The 23,555-nt window shown below is 41.7% G+C and overlaps 1 protein-coding gene across 4 annotated transcripts in view; it reads right to left on the bottom strand.

Moving 5' to 3' along the window:
- The window catches only part of ZMAT3 (zinc finger matrin-type 3), a 30,474-nt gene extending 9,357 nt beyond the window's left edge, over positions 1–21,117 (bottom strand). For 2 of the 4 annotated variants that reach the window (XM_087818302.1, XM_087818303.1), the window contains exons 1-4: positions 20,588–20,668; positions 16,355–16,678; positions 2,482–2,601; positions 115–281 (exon numbers count right to left, since the gene is read on the bottom strand). In XM_087818302.1, the coding sequence (XP_087674428.1) occupies positions 115–281; positions 2,482–2,601; positions 16,355–16,624 (557 nt within the window). In that variant the 5' untranslated portion in view covers positions 16,625–16,678; positions 20,588–20,668. Of the gene's footprint in view, positions 1–114; positions 282–2,481; positions 2,602–16,354; positions 16,679–20,043; positions 20,094–20,587; positions 20,669–21,057 lie in introns of those variants that run through there. The other 2 variants (XM_016218072.2, XM_016218073.2) reach the window with 2 other exon arrangements.
- Positions 21,118–23,555: the final 2,438 nt, after the last annotated feature.

The following is a 23,555-nucleotide window of genomic DNA, read 5'->3' as shown; positions in this document are numbered from 1 at the left end:
AAAGAAATTTTAAAAGGGTAAGACTGATAAACAGGGATCCATTTCAACTCTTTCTCTCTACAGACAGTCAGTCTCACACAACACTCTGGCCTCAGAGAAAACGGCAATACCTACGAGAACGAGTTGCTCTGAGCTTCCGCCAGCCGCAATCTCTTGGCATGATTCTTCCCTTGATAGTGAGCCTGAGCCACAGCCGGAGAACTAAAGGAGGCATCGCAGAGCTTACAGTAATCATTCTCTGTGGCCAGGATCACTCTGCCTCCCGGCTTAAAGGAGCCCATCTGACATCACAGACATAAGAAACAAGGTTAAAAAAAATCTGGAGCTTATTCCCTTCTTCTCAAAGTTCCATCTAAGGCTAGGAGGCACTTATTCATGGTTTTGCAGGACAATCACCAATGTACCAAAATAATGAATGAAATGGCTCATTGCTATCTCCAATGAAGCAATTTAAAAAAAACAAAAACTTAAAAACCCAGAATGGAAGATTTACGGTAGTATAGGTAAGGCGTAATATCACATTATCAGAAAAAGTAAAGTCAGCCTAGAATCCATCAACAAGCACTGACTGAGCACCTACTGTGTGTAGGGCTTGCTACCTCATGCAGAAGCTATACACTTTTTTTTTTTTTAAATGAGCCCCTGCTCACAGTCTACAAATTAGCTATAGATATAACACAATTAGGAAAAAATAACCAGCAGATCCAGCCAACTGTATTCAGGCTGGGAAACTGAGTTACAGGAAACCTAACATAGTGCCTGAAAGACAGTATGCGCTCAATAAATGTTATTGGGTTAACAAAAAATGACAAACTAGATTCTGTCTAGAGAAATAAAATGTACAAGAGTCTGGAAAGCATATCAGGATCAGCTCAGAGAAGCAGCACTCTTTCACCAGGAAGGGAAGATTTTCTAGAGGCAGGAGAGCTCTCTTCAAACACCACAAAGGGCTAGATTATGAAAGAAGGCTAAGGCTGGTTGCCCAAAAAGGGTGGAGCTAGCTGAAAACAGTCCCCAACAGGGAGCAGCCATCCAGTTCTAGGGCTGCCTTCAGGAATTAATACTGTGGCAGCTACACTACCTAAAGATCATCCTGGGAATTCTCCTGTCCTCTGTGTTTAACATATCATATTTATCCCCACAAATTCTTGATGATGGAGGAATAGCTGGTATTTCTATTCCTACTTTATGTACTGGAAAACTGGCATTCAAAAGAGTAAAATTATGCCACGGTGGTTATGAGTAGAAATCTAAGATCAAAAAAATTCTTGCCCCACCACGTGTAAAGCCATGGACAAGTCACCTAGCTTACCTGAGCTTCTAATAAACTTCCAGAGGAGACTGATGTTCCTGGCCCATGGATTACTTTGAGTAATAAGGCCAACATCTCTAAGTTACTGCAAGCTTTACATATAGTCAGGCCCCAGGACTAGAATGGGGCAAGGCAGGCACTTGCCACGGGCATAAAATTTAAGTGAGAATCCAAAAAACCCAGTAATCAAGGTAAATAATATTTTAATGGAATATTTTTACAAATCAAAACTCATGCAAAAAAATCAATGAGGAACAATATATCAAAATTTTAATAAAGAAAGGATCAGTAACTGTGCCATGCCTGAGGCAAAAAGAAAATCAGTAATACTTACCCTGTCCTTAAGTTTTTGACCTTTTGTTCACCAATGAATTTTTTTACATTAAATTTTGAATTTTTAAAAGTTATCTTGACCACTGTTTTTTGTCTCCCCCCCTAAATTTTGTGCCCAAGTGAAGTGCATCCCTCTCCCCATTCTAGTCCCACTCCTGAATGAAACAATGCATGAAAAGCCTTTAGCAGAGTACCTGGCACAGTAAGCACTCAGAGGTATTCCTATGGCCACTGTATTGTTCTAAGACAAATAATACTTCAAGACAGACTGAGGAGTAGAATCCACTGTCAGGGGCTATTAAAGTACAGGAATATCCTGCTTGAAACACCTGCTCTGACTTACAAAGAGTGAACAGAACTGCTTTCAACCAAAGAGTTTACACAGGTTCTCCGAGCAGCCGTTAAAAAAGATGGGGGAGGGGCATCTCAAGAAACTGATCTTAATGGGAAGCAAACTATGAAGTAAATGGAATTAACTAGAATAAAGATATAAATGTCTAAAAATCTCTTGTTCTATTCAGGGTTAGTTGGGTTTTATTCTAGCTTAGCCTAGACACAGAGGGTCATTTAAGCCAGAATTTTGAGAAATGCATAGAGACTCATGAAACAATATTTGTTTCATCACTTCATGCATTACAACCAAAGCCAATGAGAATCTCAAGGTTCGTGGGTTTTGGCATGCATTAAATCCAACCCTAGAGTTCAAGGAGTTAAAAGCACCAAGTGGGACCTTTCAGGAGTATTTGCCCAACTGTACCTTGATGGGCACATGGATGGCAAATTTCATCCATGACCATTTGTGCATAGGACAGCTTCCACCCTGACACATGTCTCACCTGTGGAGGGACTGGAACAGCTGGAGTGGCCACAGGTTCTACCACGTGGCTCATTCTGGCAGGAGGAGGACAGCTGTTGGCTGCATAGTAATTTCTGAGTTTCTTACCATGATTTTTACCCTAGAAGTAAAATGAAAGGGTAATCACCATGGGAAAATTTGTCGAGTTCATATATTCACTAAAAAGAGAGAGAGAGAGAGGGAAAACAAGCAACACTAACTACATTTTATTCTTTCAGATATATAACACAGGGGTAAACAGACCACTAGCTAGATGTGATTACTTGACCTTAAAGTAAAAGAGTCTATTCTTCAGTTCTAACAGGATGATTAAATTTATCTGGGAAAGATAAGCGGATAAAGCCAAAAGAAATTAATTTCCTATATATTTCTAAAAAAGTATTACATTTTGCAGTGATCTGGGTCCTCCCCAAACTTGTTGCCTTTCACACGCCACTGCCTAAATATGAACTTCATGACACTCTGATCTAATCTACTTTATAAGTCTGCAACAAAATGGATAATCCAATTATCTTTACAAAAATATCTCTTACAGAGTGTCTTTATACTTTGTGTATTAGCTCATTTTCTGCTCATGAAAATTCTGTAGGAGGATTTGTTAATATTACCTACATATGACAGCTGAAGAACTGTGATCCAGAGAGCGTGGGGGATCTGACACCAACACTTTCAGCAGGGCCAACCAGTGGAGCCAGCGCCTGAGGCAGGCCTTCCAAGTCCAGAGCACGACCCTGTTCACCATAGCACAATGGCTGCAGGATGCACTGAGAACCTCTATTAAAATGGGTTTGCTTCTCTCTCTGTGTTTCCTTTACGTTAGTACTCACATGACTATACTCCTTAAACTGATACAAATTGGTGGGAAGGATCAGTGAACTAAAAGCATCCTAAATGAGGGTAAAAAAGTATGTTATTCTTTAAACTACACTGTAAAAATCGAACTTGCAAGCATTTATTATTCACCATCTACTATATGCTAAGCCCTAAAAAGAAATAGGACTAGCTCACATTCTAGAGGTGACAGGTACATATGCAGTCGATTAAAGTGATAAGCCGAGTTCTACCTTCTGACCACTGGAATGCCCCAAAGGTACTCTCACCATGGTCACAGTGGCGTGCAGGAAGTCAAACCCAGTGGTCATACCTGTGCCTGCATCATATTCTAACTCTAAGCAGCATGACGCAACTGATCCTCTCTCCTTCTACTGTCTTCTATGACTCCCTCTTATATTCCTACCTCTCATTCTCTAAATGCTGTGGTGTCCAAAGCCTCAGCTCTCTTCTCTCTCCATCTACACTCAAACTCTGTTATTTTACCCAGTCTCACAGCTTTAATATATAATGAATAACTTCCTGATTCCCAAAATTACCTATCTCCATCCCTGTTATGAACTCAATGTTTGTACCCTGCCAAATATCATATATTGAAATCTAATCCCAATGCGATGATATTAGGAGGAGAGGCTTTTAGAAGGTAATTGGGTCTTCAGAGTGGAGCCTAATTAGTGGCCCTTATGAAGAGGCCAGAAGTACCCCTCACTCTCTACCTGCCATGTGAGAATACAAGAAGTCAGTGGTCTGCAATCTGGAAGAGGGTCCTCACCAAAACCCAACCATACTGCACCCTGATCTCAGACTTCCAGCCTCCAGAACTGTGAGACATAAATGTTCATTGTTTAAGTCACCCCAGTCTCTGGTCATTTGATATAGGTCAACCAAGAAACTAGGTCAATCCCTGACCTTCAGAGCCACCTAACCAAGTGACTTCCTGTCATTCACACTTTGAAATCTTAAGAGGCATATCCAACTTAAAATATCTAAAAAGTAACTTCTGATTCCTCCTGCACAGAACTTTCTCATCACTGCCACCACCACTAGTCAGCCACATGTCAGTAAATGACACCCAGTTACTCAGGAAAAGAGGTCCTTTTCTTGATTCCATCCCTTCTTAAAGCCAACACATCTAGTCCATCAGCCAGTCCTAGTGGCCTACCTTCAAAATATATCCTAAGTCATTCCACTTCTTCCCATGGACACTACAAATACCACAGTAATCCAAGCTACCAACATCTTCCACGTGCAACAACTCCTCCTCCCTGGTTTCTGCTCTCACTCTTTCCTCCTATAATCCTCCTCATATCCGCCAGAGTGGTAATTCTAGACACAAATCAGATCATGTCACTCTCTCACGTAAAATCTCCCAACGGTTTCCCACTACACTTAAAAGCAATAAATCTTACCTATGAGGCCCTACGTGATCTGGGGCCTCAGATTTTATCAGATTTTATTTCATACAGCACCCCCTTTCCCCAGCTCATTATGCTCCTGCCTTGTTGGCCTTCTTTCTGTTCCTTAAACATACCAAATTCATTCTACTCCAGGGCCTCTGCACTTGCTGTTCCTTCTGCCTAGAATGTTCTTCTTTCAGGTCACTGCATGGCTGGCTCCTTCTCATCTTTTGGGTCTCAACTCAAAACAGCATCTCACTCAATCTGAAATGTCATGCTCATCCCCACCTACTACGCACATACACTCTCCATTGCATCACCACATTATCTGTCTAAAATAATATTGTCTGTTTACTTGTTTTTTCTCTTTTCTACCCTCTGGAATCTAGACTCCTTGGAAAATAAGAACCCTGTCTTGTTCTAGCCCCAATGTCTAAAACAATTTCTAGCATATAGCAGGCAAATAAGTAAATATTTGCTGGATAAATGAATCAAGAAGTATAATGGAAATAACAAACTGCTAGGAGAACACAAAGAAGGAATTTCTTACTTCCGCCTGAAGGTGTCACGTATGACTTCCCTAAAAAAACAGGACATGTAAATAAGTCATCTTTTAAAATGAGCAAAAGTTTAACAGGCAATTAGGAGTGAGGGAGAAGAAAATTGTAAACAGAGGAAATGGTCTAAGCAAAGGCCCAGCCTGCTAGAGAGATGGTCTTTAGGATCCTTTAGAGAAGAGGTAGGAATTGTAATACGTGGGGGGCTAATCCTTAATGGTTTTGTCCATGATAAAGAACTTGGACTTAGACGCAGCAGGGACCTCTGAAGAACTTTAAGCAAAGCAGTGACATGACTGGATTGCATTTGATAAAGATTATCCTGGTATCAGCATGGGAGATAATAAATTAGAGAAAATCGAAGCAAGAAGCTGGGAATATAGAGAAGAGAGCCAAAGACAAACCCCCAGGACACTAAAATATAGAGTGTAGTAGAGAATGAGGATCAGGGATGAGAGGAAACTGCTCGGCCTATGAAGTAGGATGAAAATCAAACAAGTGTAGTATCATGGAAGCCTAGAACAAGGTGATTCAAAAGAAGAGTCTAGTTAAATACATTATAACCCAGGAGCTCTTCCTTTAGGTATTACCAAACACATCTAAGAAAATTTTTGTAAGAATGTTTCTGGAAGGACTGTTTGTAACAACTGAAAAGTGGAAACAACTTAAGTGTCCATCTACAACATAATGGATAAATTATAGTCTAGTCGGAGCTAACAATGGAATACTATATACACAGTGAAAATAAAACTCTAGCATGGCAACATGAATGATTCTTGTAACAAAATGTTGAATAAAAAGAATAAGTTGCAGAAGAAGATATTTAAGAATAATCTTTTTCATATGGAGGTTAAAAACATGAAAAATTCCACTACATATCAGATAGGGAAACATATGTAGCAAAAGTACAAAACAAGTATGGGAACAAGAAATACCAATTCAGTGTAGTGACTACATCTGGGAGCATAGAAAGGGATACAATTGGGAATGGGTGGGGTTGGGGGTGGGGTCAAATGATTTGATCATTTTCTCTCTTTAAACTAGATGGCAAATACACATGTACATTATATTATTTTAGTACTTTTTTTATGTCTGAAGGATTTCATAATCATTTAAAATAATAGCAAAAATACTACTGTGGGGTCAACACACAGAAGTTAATGCTTGGATTTGAAAAGACGGGTCAAGAGTAACCTTGGTAAGAACCATTTCAGTTGAGTAGTGGGGGCTAAAAGGTTTGTGCATGGCTTAAGGAGACAATGGGAGATGTGAAACAAAAATGAAGACAACTGGTATAGGCAACTTTTTAGAAGAGTTCTCCTATGGCAGGGAACAGAGAAATAGAGTGAGGAGCTAGAAGAGGAAACGGATCAGTGAAAGATTTTTTTTTAAGATGGGTTTTATTTAGCCTACTTTGCATGACAAGAGGAAGTCAGGAAAAAAAAAAGAAAAAAACACAGGGGAGATGACCCAGAAGCTAAAGCATGGCTTACAGGAGCACAGTCCATAAAAGGGCAGAGGATGAGGTGCACAGTACCAAAGGAGGGTCAACTTAAGAGAGTTTTATTTTTAAAGCAGCATCCACAGTATCCACTATTCAAGCCAATATCGCATCCATAACATAATGATAATGGCAACTACAAATTGTTGAGCACTTATGTGACCGATAGTGTTCTAAACAATTCATAAATATTATCTCATTTAACCTTCATGAAATCTCTATTAATTGGGTGTAATTATTATTCCCATTTTACATATAAGGAAACTAAGTTTAGAGAGTTAAAAACTTGCCCAGCAGCTTCCAGATAGGTGGTTAGTGGCTGCCTAGATCTGCATCTCCCCACATATCCTCTGCAAACAATAAAGAATGATAAGAAAAACAAATAAAACTACAAACAAATCATGTTCTCCACATAACTAGCACCACAGAATGTCTAGGCTTGAAAATAGCTGTAGTAAAAAAAAAAACATTGAATCCCAGTGAGCAATCACTCATGCTCCTGCCACAAGCCTCCACAGTAAACAAGAACAGTCTGACAAAAACTGAGAGAGAGAGAGAGAGAGAGAGAGAGAGAGAGAGAGAGAGAGAGAAGAGGGAGCTAGCAGAACACCTAAAATTGGTTTATAACCACCACCAGAAAAAGTACAGCCCCTAAATCTATAGATACTAAAACATGATCCAGTCACCGACTGCTGGAAAGGAGCTTTGAGGCACACGTGACCTGAGGTGGCTTCATCAAAGTGCCTTCTGGAAGAGAAAGGGGCAAAAAGGAAGGGAGAGGTACCCTTTGGCAACTGAGAGGTGAAGGGGAAAAGAAACAAAACAGGAAAAGCTAGCATCCTGCAAGACGAGAAGAACAAACAAATATCAGAAGACATGCAAATTCTCCCCTGAACACCAGAAAAAATAAAAATGAAAAAATAAAGAACTGGACTTTGCTGCAGTGATAGAAGAGGTTTCCAATGAATCAAGAATTTCATAAGTCACCCAATATCCACAAAATGAACAAATGAAAACTAATCAAGTCTATACAAAACTACCACAAAAAGCCCTGGCTGGTGCGGCTCAGTTGGTTGGAGCATCATCCCATGCACCAAAAGTCTCAGGTTCAAATCCTGGTCAGGGCACAAGCCTGGGTTGCAGGTTCAGTCCTAGTTGGGGCACAAGTAAGAGAGGCAAGAGATCGATGTTTCTTTCTTTCTCTTTCTCTCGCTCTCTTTCCCCCTCTTCCTCTCTCTGGAATCAGTAAACATATCTTGAGGTGAGAGAGAAAAAATTTACTACCATAAAAATCAACACATCTCAGCAAATGAACCCCTCCCAAAAAAACCCAACACGAAATAGAAGAAAACTATTAAGAAAACACTCCAAATTGAATTAAATATATTCAAACAAGAATTCAGGGATATTAAATATCATTTTGAATCAGACATTCAAAATGGGCAAAACATAGAAATAATAATTAAACTCTGGGGGAGGGGGAGGAGAATCATGTCAAAAATAATGAGTAAATACAAGTGCCAAAGGAAAAGAGACACAAATGAAAATGTAGTAAGAGGCATAAAAGACAAAAAAAAGCCATCAAGAAAATGACATAAAGAAAAACGTTTAAGGGTCAGAGAAGGAAGCAGTGGAAATGAAAGATGAGTAAAGCAGGAATAACTTATGTAAAGCTGGAGTTCCTGAAGAAGGAAAACAAAACAAGCAGAAGTAATATTTGAAACTATAATTGTCCAAAATTGTCTAAATTGTCCAAAAGTAAATACTGAAAATGCACACCAGGTATCTGGTTAGTAGGTGTGTTTTTCACAGAGATATTGATGTGTATTGAGGGAGACAAGGAGGGAGGGAGGGAGGGTTTGGTGGATAAACCTAGGTTTCTAGCTATCAAAGAAGGTAGTTAAATATTATGAAAAGATGGAAGGCTAGAACAGCATCAATAAATGCTAAAATCACTGTGTAAAAATATGACGAGAAACAAAATATCCACATAGTCTCAGAGTATCTCCCCATATGAAATTTATTAAGCACAAGACAAAAAATTGTGACCTTACAAAGGAGAATGCTGGCAGGCACCCCTTACCCAAGGATCAAAGTCAACAGCATCAGTGATGCAAAACACTCACATATGTCCCTCCCAATATGATGCACTGGGGCGGACACAATACAATAAATATCACTTCGATAGTATTCTTGCCCCCCCAAAAAAAAGACATAATGTGAATTTATTCATAAGAAAACCCAAATTGAGACATTCTACAAAACAGCTCTTCAAACATTACAGGAACATAAAAAGCAAAGAAAAACTAAACGTGTCCTGAGTAAAGGAGACATAACAACTACATGCAAAATTTCATACTGGATTGGATCCCGGATCCACAAAAAGGACATCAGTAGACAACTGGTGAAATGGAAATGGTCTGTAGATTATATAATATTATCAGTGTTCATTTCCTGATTTTGATAACTGCACTATAGTTATGTAAAATACTAAGATTTCGGGAATCTGGATGAGGTGCCTGCAAGAATTTTTTGTACCATTTTTGGAACTAGTTTGTAAATTAAAAGTTATTCAAACTAAAAAGTCAATAAAACAAAACTTGCCCACAGCCACAAGTAAATGGGAGAGCTGGGGACAATCTGGTTCCAGAGCCCGTGCCATCAGGCTCTACTGCATCCCAGGACAACTCAGCAGTATTAAGGATTATCTCAGGTACCAGAACTGTTCTCAGTGTCTTATACATACTAACTCACCATCATCATCATCTTTTCATGAGGCATAGAGAAGAAATACTCCCAATATTATACATCTAGTAAGTAGTAAGACTGCAGTCTGACCCCAAAGTCCATGATTTCATGTCCTTAACTAATATCCTATAAAACAGATGCTAGAAAAGGTAATAAAAAATCAAGAGATCCTTCAAAATTAGTTATGATTGTCAAAAAAAAGTTTTTTAAGTCAATATAGGGTTAGAATTCTAGAGTACCTCTCAGAAAATTAAAGAAATAAACAATAAAAGAAAGAAGAGATAAGCAATATAAAGACTCCACCCAGCTAGTCCCGCATGGGCTTAATAGAATCACCAGAAAAGGAGAGAAGATATAGAGAAGAATATTATCAAAGAAATAATATCAAAGAACAGTCCCCAGAGCTCAAGAGAATTGGGAGTATGCAAACTGCACAGGCCTACACGCTCTGAACAGGACAAATGCAAGGTGGTCCACACCTAGACACACCCATCCCTGTGAAATTTCAGGTACATGGATGAAGAGGAGAGACTGAAAGCTTCCAGGAAAAAGAAAGCCCAAAAGTAAAGTAGGTCGCCCATAAATCTGTCACACACAGAGGCACAACGCAAACACATTCAGATTTACAAGGGTTCAGAAAAATGTATTTCCCATTACTCCCTTGCTTTATTTTAAAGAGATGTGTTGCAACACACATTTATTATATTTATTCTTTCTTCCTTCAAGTAAAGATGGACTCAAACAAAATGATTTTTTTTTAAAAAAAAAAAAAAGCATATTTAGAAAATAGCAGCCCAAGTGAGAGAGCAATGGTGACAAGTCCAAAATTTAGAGCCGTAGAGCAAACCCCGAGGGCAACCCGTTGAAAATGGAACAAGCAGAAGGACTCAAAATAAAAGGGGGATTCTACGCAATAGATAGTGTGACTGAGAGTTTGAAAGTGAAGTGAGGGTACAGTAATGACACATTATGTAAGAAAGAGAAGGAAGAAGGAGGCAATGAAAAACTCTATGAAATACAGAAAGCTACACAACTAAGTCATAATCCACCCAGGCCAGTATGGCTCAGTTTTGGGGCGTCATCCCGTACAACAAGGGGCTGCCATCTTGACTCCTGGTCAGGGCACATACTCGGCTCACGGACTTGGTCCCTGGTGAGGGGCATGCAGGAGGTAGCAAATCAATGTTTTGCATCTCAGTCCACTGCAGGTTCATTTGGAAAACAATCAGATGGGAGAATTCTGAAAACATAAAAACTAGCTGAGATTAAAGGTGCCGATGGTGCCACCCAAACCTGAGTGATCCATGTTAAAATGTATGTGCCAAAATCAGTACTTTAAATTTGGAGATGACATCTCATTTCACTCTCTGAATTATGAATTATGATCACTACATTCAGCATCATAATGCTAGAACTACTTTAACCTAATAATGATAGGTCATTTGGCTACTAAATATTACAAATAGAAATTGATGTTTATGACAAATTTTAGAAATGTACTTTGAGTAGTACTTTTTCAAATGAATATGCAAATTAGCAGATAAATTGGCTGACTTTATTTTAAACTCTGGATGCCTTAGCAAAACTTACCCATGCTTTTTTGTTTTTTTAATCTGTTAATGACCTTCCATTCTAAAGTGGTTCTTCCTCTGGGCATTTATGCTGCTGAAACAGTGTTTGTTTCTCCATGCCAGACTTGCTCTAAGTAACCTGGAGCCTGCAGATTTTAATATAATAAAGACAAGTTTTTCCTCCAAAGGTTTTATTTTAAGTTTAGATATAACTAAAGCCATAATTTTGAGACTACAAAAATAGGTAACCTCATTAAAAATAAAAGAACAGCTAAGGGTATTTTGAAGCAGACTGACCAGTTTAAAAAGTTCTGGAAATAAAATTAAATCTGTGGTGACCACAGACACACATGGGTATTGCTAAGGCAGCCCCAGCTTCGGAACACCATAACGTCAGGGAAAGATGGTAGTGAGCTTTAAAGGTTAGTAGTTATTGAGCAGTTTCCATTGTGCGTCCTGAGTTACTGCAACATGATACAGCCAGACTTCAGTGTAACACTGTTCAAACCTGACTGAGGATTGTTTACAATACCCTGGGCAATTTGAAACTTTGTGATTTCAACAGTGGCATCAATTAACTAGAATGTTTTGGGTAATGTAATCGCAGTGATTTAGCACTTCATAAGAACGGTTCTAGCATATAAACAGACTACCACTGACCCCTTTTTAGCTCACACGTAACTGAAATAATGAACTGCATGCAGTCTTGGTATCACTCTATATTAAAACTTACAAAGCAGGTTTTTAGAGTTGAAATAAAACTTTACTTTCATCATCTCATCAACTCACTTTGTTCTATTAGTCTACACTCATTGCCATTCCGCCTACTCCAGGTTCTGGTAAGCCTTACTCATTGGTCTTACCCTTGCCTTGAGTAGCCTTTTCAAATCACTGCCTGTTTGTACTTTTCAGTTGATTTTTTAAATTTTTTAATTACAGTTGACATCTGATATATTAGTTCCACGTGGGCAACATAGTGGTTGGATCCCCCACATAAGTCTTGCACCCACCTGACACCATGTATAGTTATTACAATATTATTGATTATATCCCCTATGCTGTTCTTAACATCCCTGTGACTATTTTGTAATTGTCAATTTGTATTTCTTAATCCCTTTACCTTTTTCACCCAGCTCCCAAATGCCCCACCCATCTGGCAACTATCAGCTTATTCTCTGTATCTTTGAGTTTATTTTTGTTTATTTTGTTTTTTAGATTCCACATATAAGTGAAAGCATACAGTATTTGTCTTTCTCTCTCTGACTTATTTCCCTTAACCAATACCCTCTAGGTCCATCCCTGTTGTCATAAATAGAAAGACTTCATTCTTTTTCATGGCTGAGTAATATCCATATACCATACCTTTATCCATTTGTCTTTTGATTGGAGCATTTAATCCATTTACATTTAAAGAAGTTACTGCCATTTTACTGTTTTGATTGTTATTGTAGTTCTTCTTTACTCCTTTCTTACTCTCTTACTCTCCTCTTTTGCATGTTGATGACTTTCTGTAGTATTGTTTGTATTCCTTCCCCTTTATTTCTTGTAGATGTTTGCTTTGTGGTTACAATGTGATTCATATGTACCATACTATGGTTATAGCAGTCTATTTTAAGTTGATGGCTGCTTACTTTCAAACACATTCCATAATCACTACCATTTTTACTTACCCCTCCACATTTATGTTTTTGTCATTATTTTTGTGCTTCTTTTGTTTATATGTTTATGTTTATCCCTTAATTTATTATTGTAGTTACACATGATCTTCCTACATGTTTTGCCTTTTAACCTTTGTACTAGCTTTAGTGTTGGTTGATAAAGTGCTTTTATTAAGTGTTTGTCTTTGTCAGTGAGAATTTTTTTCTTTGTGATATTTTCTTATTCATATTTTTTATTTATTTTTCCTTCTTAAAAGAAGCAGTCAGAAATGGAGAATACAATAACTGAAATGAAGAATACATTAGATGGAATCAACAGCAGATTAGAAGACGCAGAGGATCAAACCAGCAATTTGGAAGACAAGGCAGCAAAAAACACCCAAAAAGAACAGCAAAAAGAATCCAAAAAATGAGGACAGTTTAAGTGATCTCTGGGACAACATCAAGTGTTAACAACTTAGAATCAAAGGGGTACCAGAAGGAGAGGAGGGGCAGCAAGGGATTGAATACCTATTTTAAAAAATGATGGAAAACTTCCCTAACTTGGTGAAGGAAATAGGCACACAAGTCCAGGAGGCAGAGGGTGCCAAACAAGAGGAACCCAAAGAGGCCCACAGCAAGACACACAATTAAAATGCCAAGGTTAAAGACAAAGAGAGAATCCTAAAAGTAGCAAAAGAAAAGCAATTAATTACCCACAAGGGAGCACCCATATGACTTTTAGCTAATTTCTCAACAGAAACATTGCAGGCCAGAAGGGAGTGGCAAGAAGTAGTCAAAGTGATGAAAAGTAAGGACCTACAACCAAAATTTCTCTTCCTACTAAAGTGATCGTTTAGAAACAAAGGACAGTCTGGCCAGTGTGGCTCGATGGGCATGGGTTCAATTCCCACTCAAGGGCACATATCTGGGTTGCAGGTTTGATCCCTGGCCCTGGTCAGGTGCATGCAGGAGACAACCAATCAATGTGTCTCTCTCACATCAATGTCTCTCCCCCCCCCCCCCACCTCTCCCCATCCCTTCCACTCTCTCTCAAAAAATCAATGGAAAAAATATCCGCTGGTGAAGATTAACAACAACAACAACAAAAGCCTTTTAGAATCAAAGGACAGCCAAAGAGCTTCCCAAACAAGAAAAAGGTGAAGGAGTTCATCATCAGCAAACCAGTATTACAAGAAATGTGAAACGGGACCTTTAAAAATCACTGCCTGTAAGTACCCCGTGTACAGCATCTTCGTGTTTGACGCATCTTTCCGGCTAACATATCTATGCTCTCCTTCTGTGTTGATTCACCCACCTCTAGGTTGTGTTCATGCTCTGGTTGTTTATCATTCTGATTCTCTCTGATCCGCATTCTCTCATCTTGAGCATTTCTGTCTTACTGAAACCAGGATCTCACTTCTAAGATTAGCTTTCTTCTCTACTCTCCTAATGAAATTGCTCTGTACTTTTTGTATGTTAACTGCTTGCCTTGTCTCTCTGTAAAAAATATCCCCCTCTTTAAAAATTACCAATAACATTGGTTTCATTCAAATCTTTGCTTCTAAGCTCTTAGAAACATACAAGTATTACACTCAAACTTTTCATTTTCTATTAGATTCTACTTTCTTAATACCCCCTTGCTACATCTTTACTCTGTGTTTACTCTAGTTCCTGGCTGCTTAAATTGTCCCCTATGACAGTCTGTCCCTTCTCGTCCAAGTTTTCCACTTAATAATTCAGATTACTGAGAAATTTACCAAAATTTTACTTCCTTTTTCTTATATTTTCTAATTTATGTATTCACTGTATGACTGACAGAGCTGCAATTAAGTATAATCACTAATCCTGTCAACTAAAAAGTTCAGAGCACACACACAAATGTAGAATAAAAGAAAACACTAAATAAATGCTGATTCTGTTTATCAACTTTAAGTATTATACTCTAATGACCCTATTCAAACTGAACTCTATGCATAACCGGAAGCAACCATCACGCTCTATAGAGACACAAAGTGATATCAGGAGGGGAAAAGGCAGGAGGTACAGGTATAATCCATGCACACATATTGAATCACACATTGCCCAAGAGCTTTCCCTCATCAAAGTGGACAGCTCTTCTTTAAAGAGCACACAAGTGGGTTTGCTTCCAAGTGAATGATTTAGTAGGGACTTTATACAGCTAAAAATCAAAGTTTAAAACCCAGGTTTGGGTTTTCAAAGTAAGTCTTAGGCTATAAAACTGAACTATCCACCATAATGAATGAAGAGGAAAACAAACACTGAGTGCTGGGTTTTAGATGGATCAAACTAATAGAATCCACTTGAATGGGTAAAATAGGCAAAGGAAGGCCCTGTATCAAACCAAATTGATGGGAAGAGGTACCCAGAGGAAAGGAGAGTGGGGGTAGCAAACAGGAAAAAGAATGTAATAATAAAACCAGAAGGTGCCTTTTTGAACCAATGACGACAGGTGCCAAGATCTGAGAAATCGAATTAACTCAACTCTGCGCTTCGGGGCATAACAAACCCAAACAAAGAGAACTCCAGGGAAGCAACATATTGTCTTCCCCTAAATCCCAGAGAAAACAACACACCATCGAAATACTGATGTATAGTCACAAAGTGACACAATCATCAGTCTTTAGGATAAAACAAAACAGAAAGAACTTACATGCAGACTAAATAAAAACTTGAAGTTGGAAAAAGTTATAGTGGCACGATAGAAAAAATACCTGTGTAAGTCATCTTTCTACCACACTGACTTATTACTGCAGATATTCACGGAGAGATTAAACAGTCAAATCAATGATGACCCAGAGGCATCCTTTGACTCAGTGGCGTTTGGCCTCGACTGCTTCTTAGGTCTCTTTTCTCCAAAAAAGGAAATTATATGATTTTAAACAGACAACAATCTAGAATAAAAAGAAATATTGTACCCTCTCTAGCCAAAGTTTAATTTTCTATTTGTCTTTTGCACTAGCTATTCTACATGGAGGTAAATACTTTAAATCTTAGAAATGATTATCAGTTCACACTGACGGGCTACAGGAAATCAGAGTATGCTTCTTACAAATGAAGGGTAAGACTCAATACTCAAATGTCATTTTATTCTCATTACAGAAAATACTGTGTTGTCCTTAGCAGTGACGGGATATATAAGAATCAGAAATTAAAAAGGGAAAGTGTAAGATTCACAGACAGAGATTACCTTGAACCAACGCAAACTGTATTAGCTGGGAGAGAATATTTATAAGACTAATTCTTCCAAGCAATTTCGGCACTGAACTGAGCTTGGTACATCAAGTGTCAAATACCTGTTCTCCTCGGGATCACAGGTTTGTTCACCAACACAGATGGCATACATTTGCTTACAACAGACAAGCTATCAAACGCACTTAAGCTAAGCATAGGAGGTTAAGACCCCATTTTATGGAAAATAATGCTTTCTTTTAAAGTAGAAACAGTATGCTTTTAGTCAAACAAACTAATATTTAGTCGTTTACTAAGCCATCTTGATTATTCCAGGCACATTGGGAGAGACAAGTCTGAAATGAGCAAAGCCCAAAATGTTCTCCCACTACATGCCTGATTTTCTTTTCTCCCCTTACCTGGTAATGAGCCTGGGCTTGCTGCGCTGAGTTCAATGTAACATTGCAGAGTTTGCAGTAAAGGGGCTTACATAGCTCCTCCAGGGTAGAGTCTTGCTCCCCTCCCTTAGGTAACTCTTCTTCCCCTGCCAAAGGTAAGGAAGCCTCCTGCCCAAAAGGCCTCTGCGGCGGATGCTGCAAGGTTCCTGTAGACCTGGCAGCCACTGACATAGGAGGAGAGGATGGGGGCCGCCTAGGCAGAGGAAGCCCAGCGTGTTGCAAGAGGATCATTGGGTAGAAGAGCCTTGGGCATAATCCAATGTGCGAGAAGTCAGGTCTTCAAATCTGAATCAAAAGCAAAAACATACTCACTTAAAAATGTGACCTCAGCAATATGACATGTAAATGACCATAACACCTGACCCCTTCTTCCACTTCTCCAACCCTTCTCTGGGACTTCTGCCTCATCTAACAGACTTCCCTTCTGTTAATCCACATCGACACATGCTCTTCCACTGAAAACAGATTTATAGATTTGGCTTTGTTTTGCTTGGCACAGCTCCAGCTGTGGTCCCTCTGGCCCTTGAACATTAATAGCACTGCATCTAGGACTAATTAAATGTAAAACTCACATGGCTGAAATGGACATCAAAGGTCACCTAGTCCAGACCCCTTCCCTCAGAAACACTTACACTTAAACACTCTTGATAATCATGCATAGACAAAATTCCACCAGCTAAGAACCTGAGCAAATGTCTATTTTCCATCCAAACTATATATAAAAAGAATGAAATAAAGAGCGTCACTTTTCAGAATCCTTAAAGCACTTCTAGAACTACCTAAAATATCAAGGAACTCTAGGAATAGCTCAGAGTTACCATGTGACAAAAATAAATACAAGTGTACCTTCTGGAAAAAAATAAAGTGAATCTTCTGATCAACTGCAAATACTTAAAGAGTTAAGCCAATGATTCCTCACAGCAGAGGTTGCACACAGCCTGTAGGGCATGAAGCCACAGATACACTGTTTGGAATATACAAGGTTTGGTCTTGTTTTCATTGTTTAAATTGAATTAGTCATCAACATTTTAAAAAACCAAGAGATTCATGGCTTCTGTTTTTGTTTTTTTGGAAGAGAGGAGAAACATTGCACTCAACTGGTTGCCTCCCATACACACTCTGACTGGGGATCTAACCGGCAACCTGGGTGTGTGCCCTGACAGGGAATTGAAACCACCCCTCTTTGGTTTGCATGAGATGATGCTCCAACCAACTGAACCACACTGGCGAGAACAGTGGCTTCTTTTGACAAAAGTACAATTTGGCAACACTTGGCACATAGTCCTACATGGGGAACAACAGCTACCTAGTTAGTTACCTCAAAGTGCAGTGTCCCCAGCAGCCAAACCTACGTTCTCCAGGCCACCTCAGTCCCCACTCAGCCTGCTCCCTGTACGCCCTTAAGTTTAGGACCTCACCCTATATAGCCTTAGACTACATTCATGAGTCCCCAATAAAATGAGAATATTTTCTCTCCCTCTCTAGGTAAATCACCTGCACAAAATAATGTATCAAGTAAATGTGCAATGAGGTAATGGATCACACTCCAATATAGTTCCAGTTCCTCAGTCTTTCAGCTATTTCTTCTCCCCTTCTTATTAAATAACTGGTACTCTCTATTCTGTTTCCCTCAGAGAAAGTGCAATCTGTTCCAATCCCGCTTTAATTTTATCCATGGTTTCTCTTGTCTCCCACCCAGATGGCATCTTCTAACCCTGCCTGAGTATCTCAAAATAAACTACAGTATACCCTTTGCGTTCCCATGATTCTAACCCCGATTAAAATCTTTCTTTCAGCCTGGTCGGGCGTGGCTCAGCAGTTGAACGTCCATTGGGGTTCGCCTGGGTTGCGGGCTCAACCCTCAGTTGGGGGCCTGCAGGAGGCAGCCGATCAATGACTCTCTCATCATTGATGTTTCTCTCTCTCTCTCTCTCTCTCCCTCTCCTTTCCTCTCTCTGAAATCAACAAAGATATATTTTTTTTAAAAATCTTTCTTTCAAAATCAACTATTCCTTCCACTCTCTCAATATTATCAAAACCTCTTTCCCTGGTCAATAGAAGATGGCTATTTTACGCTGCTGAAATTTGCCAGCTGCAATAGAAATGTGTACATTTTATGACAACAATAGACTCACTAAAAGTAACTAAGTAAATTTTGAAAAGTTAAAAGTCTCTTTTAGCACATTTAATAAGTATACACATGCAGAAATTACAATTGAGTAACAACCTTTATACTAAAGTCAGGGTCTTGGGGCAGCAGATCCTATCAGTGCAATGGGGAAATAATGTACTTAAGAGCAAAGTACAGAAATCACTCATCACAGTATTTAACAACACTTCTCATTAACCATAACATTTAGAAAGATAATATTATTATTTTACTCTTAAGCAGAAATATGCTTATGTTCCCAGAAATATCTCTGGGAGCAGAGAGGAAAGTAATACAGATTTAGAACACTTAAAAAGTCAGGTTTCTCTATAACCACATTATTCCTCTCAGTTGAATCAAGCAAAGACATTCAGGAAGCAAAGACACATATGTGGGTATTTTTTAAAGGAAAACTAAGGAGACAAAGACTTCTTTTTCAGAAAGGTTAAGTACCTAATTATAATTCAGTATAGTGCAAGGCCACACAGACTACCTGCACAGAGACACGTTAATACCAAACTGCCATGAACAAGCTGGCAGCTGAGAAGAGACGCGGCGAGGGAGGATGCCAAAACATCTGGGGAAAGGAAATCAGCAGATAAACACAAAGCAAAAGCTACAATCCTGCGGGCATGCCTGGGCTTGTCTGACGGGAGCTCGCGGCACCTGGGGAAGCTCCCCGCACCTGGGGAAGCTCTCCGCACCTGGGGAAGCTCCCCGCACCTGGGGAAGCCCTCCGCACCTGGGGAAGCTCTCCGCACCTGGGGAAGCTCCCCGCACCTGGGGAAGCTCTGCACGGGTCCCCTCGGGCTGCCCACGGGTTTCCACCAGGGGTCCTTCTCGAAGCAGAGGTGCGAGAGGGCCTCTTCCAGAGACGATGAAACCTCCCAGGGAAAGGAAAAACGCTCACCAAGTAAAGACTGACCCATAATCGCACTTCATCTTTATAGTTTTTAAAGAACAGCTAGATATTCCAAAATTATTTCCTGTAGTAGTCAACAATCAAAATGACAATGTCCACCCACAAACAGAATGCATGGCAACTGCATCGAGCATCTACTACATTTGCAGATGAGAATTAGCATAAAATATAAATCTGAAAGAAATAAAACCAGGCCTTGGGGGAAGCGTGAAGGGTGGAACAGAGAAGCAAAAGCACGCGTGATCGGACCCGTCCAACCACCGCACCGGGTCAAAGGAAACCAGCTCGACGGCTGAGGTAAACAGAACATTCCTCAGATCGTAAAAGCCATTCAGTCTGCGGCTTCAAGCGGCGTGAACGACAGACGGCCGGTCCCTGACGGCCGGGTGCGGAAGGGGCTGAGGGGACACAGGGACCGCGAAAGCTCCGCGGTGTGCCCCGTTCAAAGAAAGGGAGGGCTCCCCAGTAGTGACGGCTGGGCCGGGCCTACTCCGCACACCGATTTAAAGCGAATCGCTTTCTTATTTGCAGAAAGCCACGGAGGGAAGACTACGGCATGAGGGAACAGGTTACTGGCACCTCCGCGGACTGGCAGAGTCTGGAAATGACGGAAAGGCGGCGAGCGTTCTCCAGAGGTCACCAGAACGCGGCCCGGGCTGGCAGGAAGGGAGACAAGTAATCGGCTGAGGCGACGGACATCACGCGAGGGAGACGGGAAGGAGCGCAGGGGTCTGCGGGAGAAGGGGCCTCGGCGAGCGGGCGACGCCTTCCAGGCTCGGCGGTGACGGTGCCTAATCCCAGCGCACCATTTGCACATTTGAATCAAAGCAACACGAACCTCAGCCTCGCCCGCACATCCCTTACGTCCCTGAAATGTGCGGGCGCGCACCTCAACCCGAGGATGCCGTCACGCAGCGTGGAAGCCCCGTCTCCCGCGAGGCGGGGGCGGGGGCGGCGCGGCGGCTGCCCGCCCGGAGGACCCGGGGAGAGCACGTGAGGGACTGAGCGACAAACAGATAAATAAAGGCAGCGCGAGCCGGTCACGTGGCGGGCAGGTGGCAAGACCGCAGCCGGCGGCACCGCCAGTCCCCCGCCCCGGGCTCTCCGCACCGCCCGCACTTACCGGAACCCCCGGGACGCGCCGGGAGTCTGGGCGAGGCGTCCGCCCGGGACGCCCGCCGCCGTCCCCCGCGCGCCCGGCTCGGCCAGGCTCGGCCCCGCCTCCCTCGGCGCAACTTTCCCAGCCGGCCCCCGCCGAGCCCTCTCCGCAGCCGGGGGCTGACTCCAAAGTCAGCCCAACCGGACCCACAGGGAAACAGCTGCAGGAAGTGACTGCGGAACTCGGAGGCGGCGGAGGAGGAGACTGAAGGCGCCGGCCCGGCGTCGCCACTGCGCATGTGTCTAGCGGCTCGGCGACGCGGCGGCGGCGGCGGCGGACGCGGCGGCGGCTCCAGAGCCCGGGCGCGCGGGGAGAGGAGCGGCCAGGCGCGCACGCCGCGAGCTCAGGGGCGCTGGGCAGGGGTGGGGAGCGGAGGCGGGAGTCGGGAGGAGGGCGCAGCGCCGCCAGCCCCGGGGACGGCCCGAGAGACGTGCCTCACGTTCCTGGAGACGGGTGCATCGCACACCGCGCAGCTGGTTCAGAGCAGAACCCGGCGAGCGTTCGCAGCGCTCGTCGCCGTCCCGCCGGCCGAGGCGCTTTCTCATTCCAGCCGCGCGCAGTCTGCCGGCTGCCTGCGGAGGAGGCTGGGCGGGGCTGCCAAAGGTCCGGGACCCTTTAAACCGCAGCCGCAGAGCCTTTAAGCTGCTCGCCTCCCGGGGATGCAGGAGGAAGAGCGGGGCTGCCTACCCAGCGGTATACGATCGCACGAGAGCACAAGAGCAGTGACACTCACACACACTTACACACACACACACACACATACACACACGCCCTATCCCCTAACCAACCGGGGAAGAAATAGGGGGACTTTCTCCTGACCCCTGGAGCCTCATCTGCAAGACAAGAAAAACCAGTAGAGATTGGTTAACGCTGGGAAGTCGCAGCCTCTCGTAGTCAACTTTGACGCCGGAGTTGATGCTGAGAGAAACGTTGAGGAAATTCCGGCCCTAAAATTCTATTCATTTGTAAATTCTCCCATAGGAAGAGTTGCTGGGGAGTAAAATGAGTTGCGTTATGGTAAAATATATATAAATTGACCGTTTTCATCATTTTAAGTGTATAGTTCAGTGTACACTGACATTTAAGTGTAGTTCACTGTCAGTAAGTATATTGACATCGTGTGCTTATTTTTTAATCATTAGTTAAAATGTCAAGGAGAGCCTGGCCGGGGTGGCTCAGCGGTTGAGCATCGACCTAAGATCCAGGAGACCGGGGTTTGATTCCCCTGCACATGCGGGGGTTGAGGGCTAGATCCCCGGTAGGGGGCGTACAGGAGGCAGCCGATGAATGACTCATCATTGATGTTTCTATCCTCTCTCCCTCTCCCTTCCTCTCTCTGAAATCAGTAAATATATATATATTTTTTAAATGTCAAGGAGATCTAAGTATAGAAGATATGCCCTAGTAGTAGGCAAGCTACTGCAGGAATTAAGGTTGTTTCTTCAACTGAAATAAACCATCCAGTACCACCATCACCAAACCTGATTGACTTTTCCAGAAATGACTTCATAAATACAGTGATTGTTTAGCAGCCATACACACAGCTACTGTCTACAGGCCATTTGGGGAGACTAATTCATCATGCCTAGGTAGAAAACAAAATTTTTCTGAATTGATTCTCCAGCTGTTTCTGTATACATACTTTATACGTCAAAATTATAAATGGCCACATTGCTTTTAAAATAATAAATGCTGCTGAAATCCACTCTCCTGCCCTTTTTCTACGTGGTCTTTAGCCACGTCATAGTCCACACCCTTTAACTAGGATCACAACTGGGCCCTGGCTTGCCTTTCCAACCTGACCTAACAGTCCCTTAAACATTGACCAAAACAGTCACTCATGTTAACTAACTGGGGTCCATACCAGTCACTCATCTGCCTCTGTGATTTAGATTAATCGGCAACTTTAGTACAAAAGGCTTTTCCCCCATCCCTACATTTCTAAATCATACCTATCCTAGATGGTAACTCATCTGCCCTAAAAACTCAGTAAGGATACATGTCTTGGAATTTTCAAATTTTATGTTTCATTGTTTTATGTCATTTTTGTATGTCAGGATAAAAATCTGAAATATTAACTGAAGTTCCTCACCCTATAGCTCTGCATGCACACATAGATTCCATGTCTTCTAACCCTAGACTTATACTCCTCCTAGACAGCTAGGGCATGTCCTTCCCTGCCTCAGGGAGAAAGAAGACAATTCTCAGAGGTTTGTTTAGTAGACATTTGGAGCTCATGGCAGTGACAGTAGTCTCATAAGTCAAAGGTGTTGGTTTGGAATAGCTGACTTCATAAGTTTTAGCTCCTAAAGAGCTGAAAGAAAAAAGAAATTAGACCGCAAACAACATATTAGTCGGTTTTGCTGTAAAAGCAAACAACTCCAAAATCTTAATGGCTTATAGCACAAAGGTTTGTTTCTTGCTTGGATTACATGCTGTGGGGCAGCTCATAGGTCTTATTCCAGATCCCAGGCAGAAGCAGCAGCTGCTGTGTGTGACCTGACAGTTCTCATGGCAGATGGGATGAGCCGAAGAGCTGTGGGAAACATGTGAGGACTCCAAGCTGCTTCTGCAATGTCTTAACATGTACACTCAAAACCCATTAACCAATGCCTTTCATATGGTCAAATCCCAAGTCAATGGAGAAGTCTACTGCTTCTGTAGCCAAATCACATGGCAGTGGACATGGATTATAATTTTTCTTACAGAGTGGTGATGGGGGGGTAATTGTAAACAATAATGTAATCTGCTATAAATGCAAGGAAACCAATTTTCTCACCCTAGAGGTATTGATGTGTATCCCCAAGAAGAGCCTTGTACCTCCCCACACCCCCAGTCTATGGGATTCGCTTCTTTTGAAAGAAGCTGTGGAGCCCGGTCAGCACAACTCAGTGGTTGAGTGTCGACCCATGAACCAGGAGGTCACAGTTTG

The sequence above is a fragment of the Miniopterus natalensis genome, chromosome 6, assembly GCF_054644295.1.
Source record: "Miniopterus natalensis isolate mMinNat1 chromosome 6, mMinNat1.hap1, whole genome shotgun sequence".
Taxonomy (NCBI): domain Eukaryota; kingdom Metazoa; phylum Chordata; class Mammalia; order Chiroptera; family Miniopteridae; genus Miniopterus; species Miniopterus natalensis.
The sequence above is the reverse complement of the archived record's forward strand: the minus strand, read 5'-3'. Positions and strand labels throughout refer to the sequence as shown.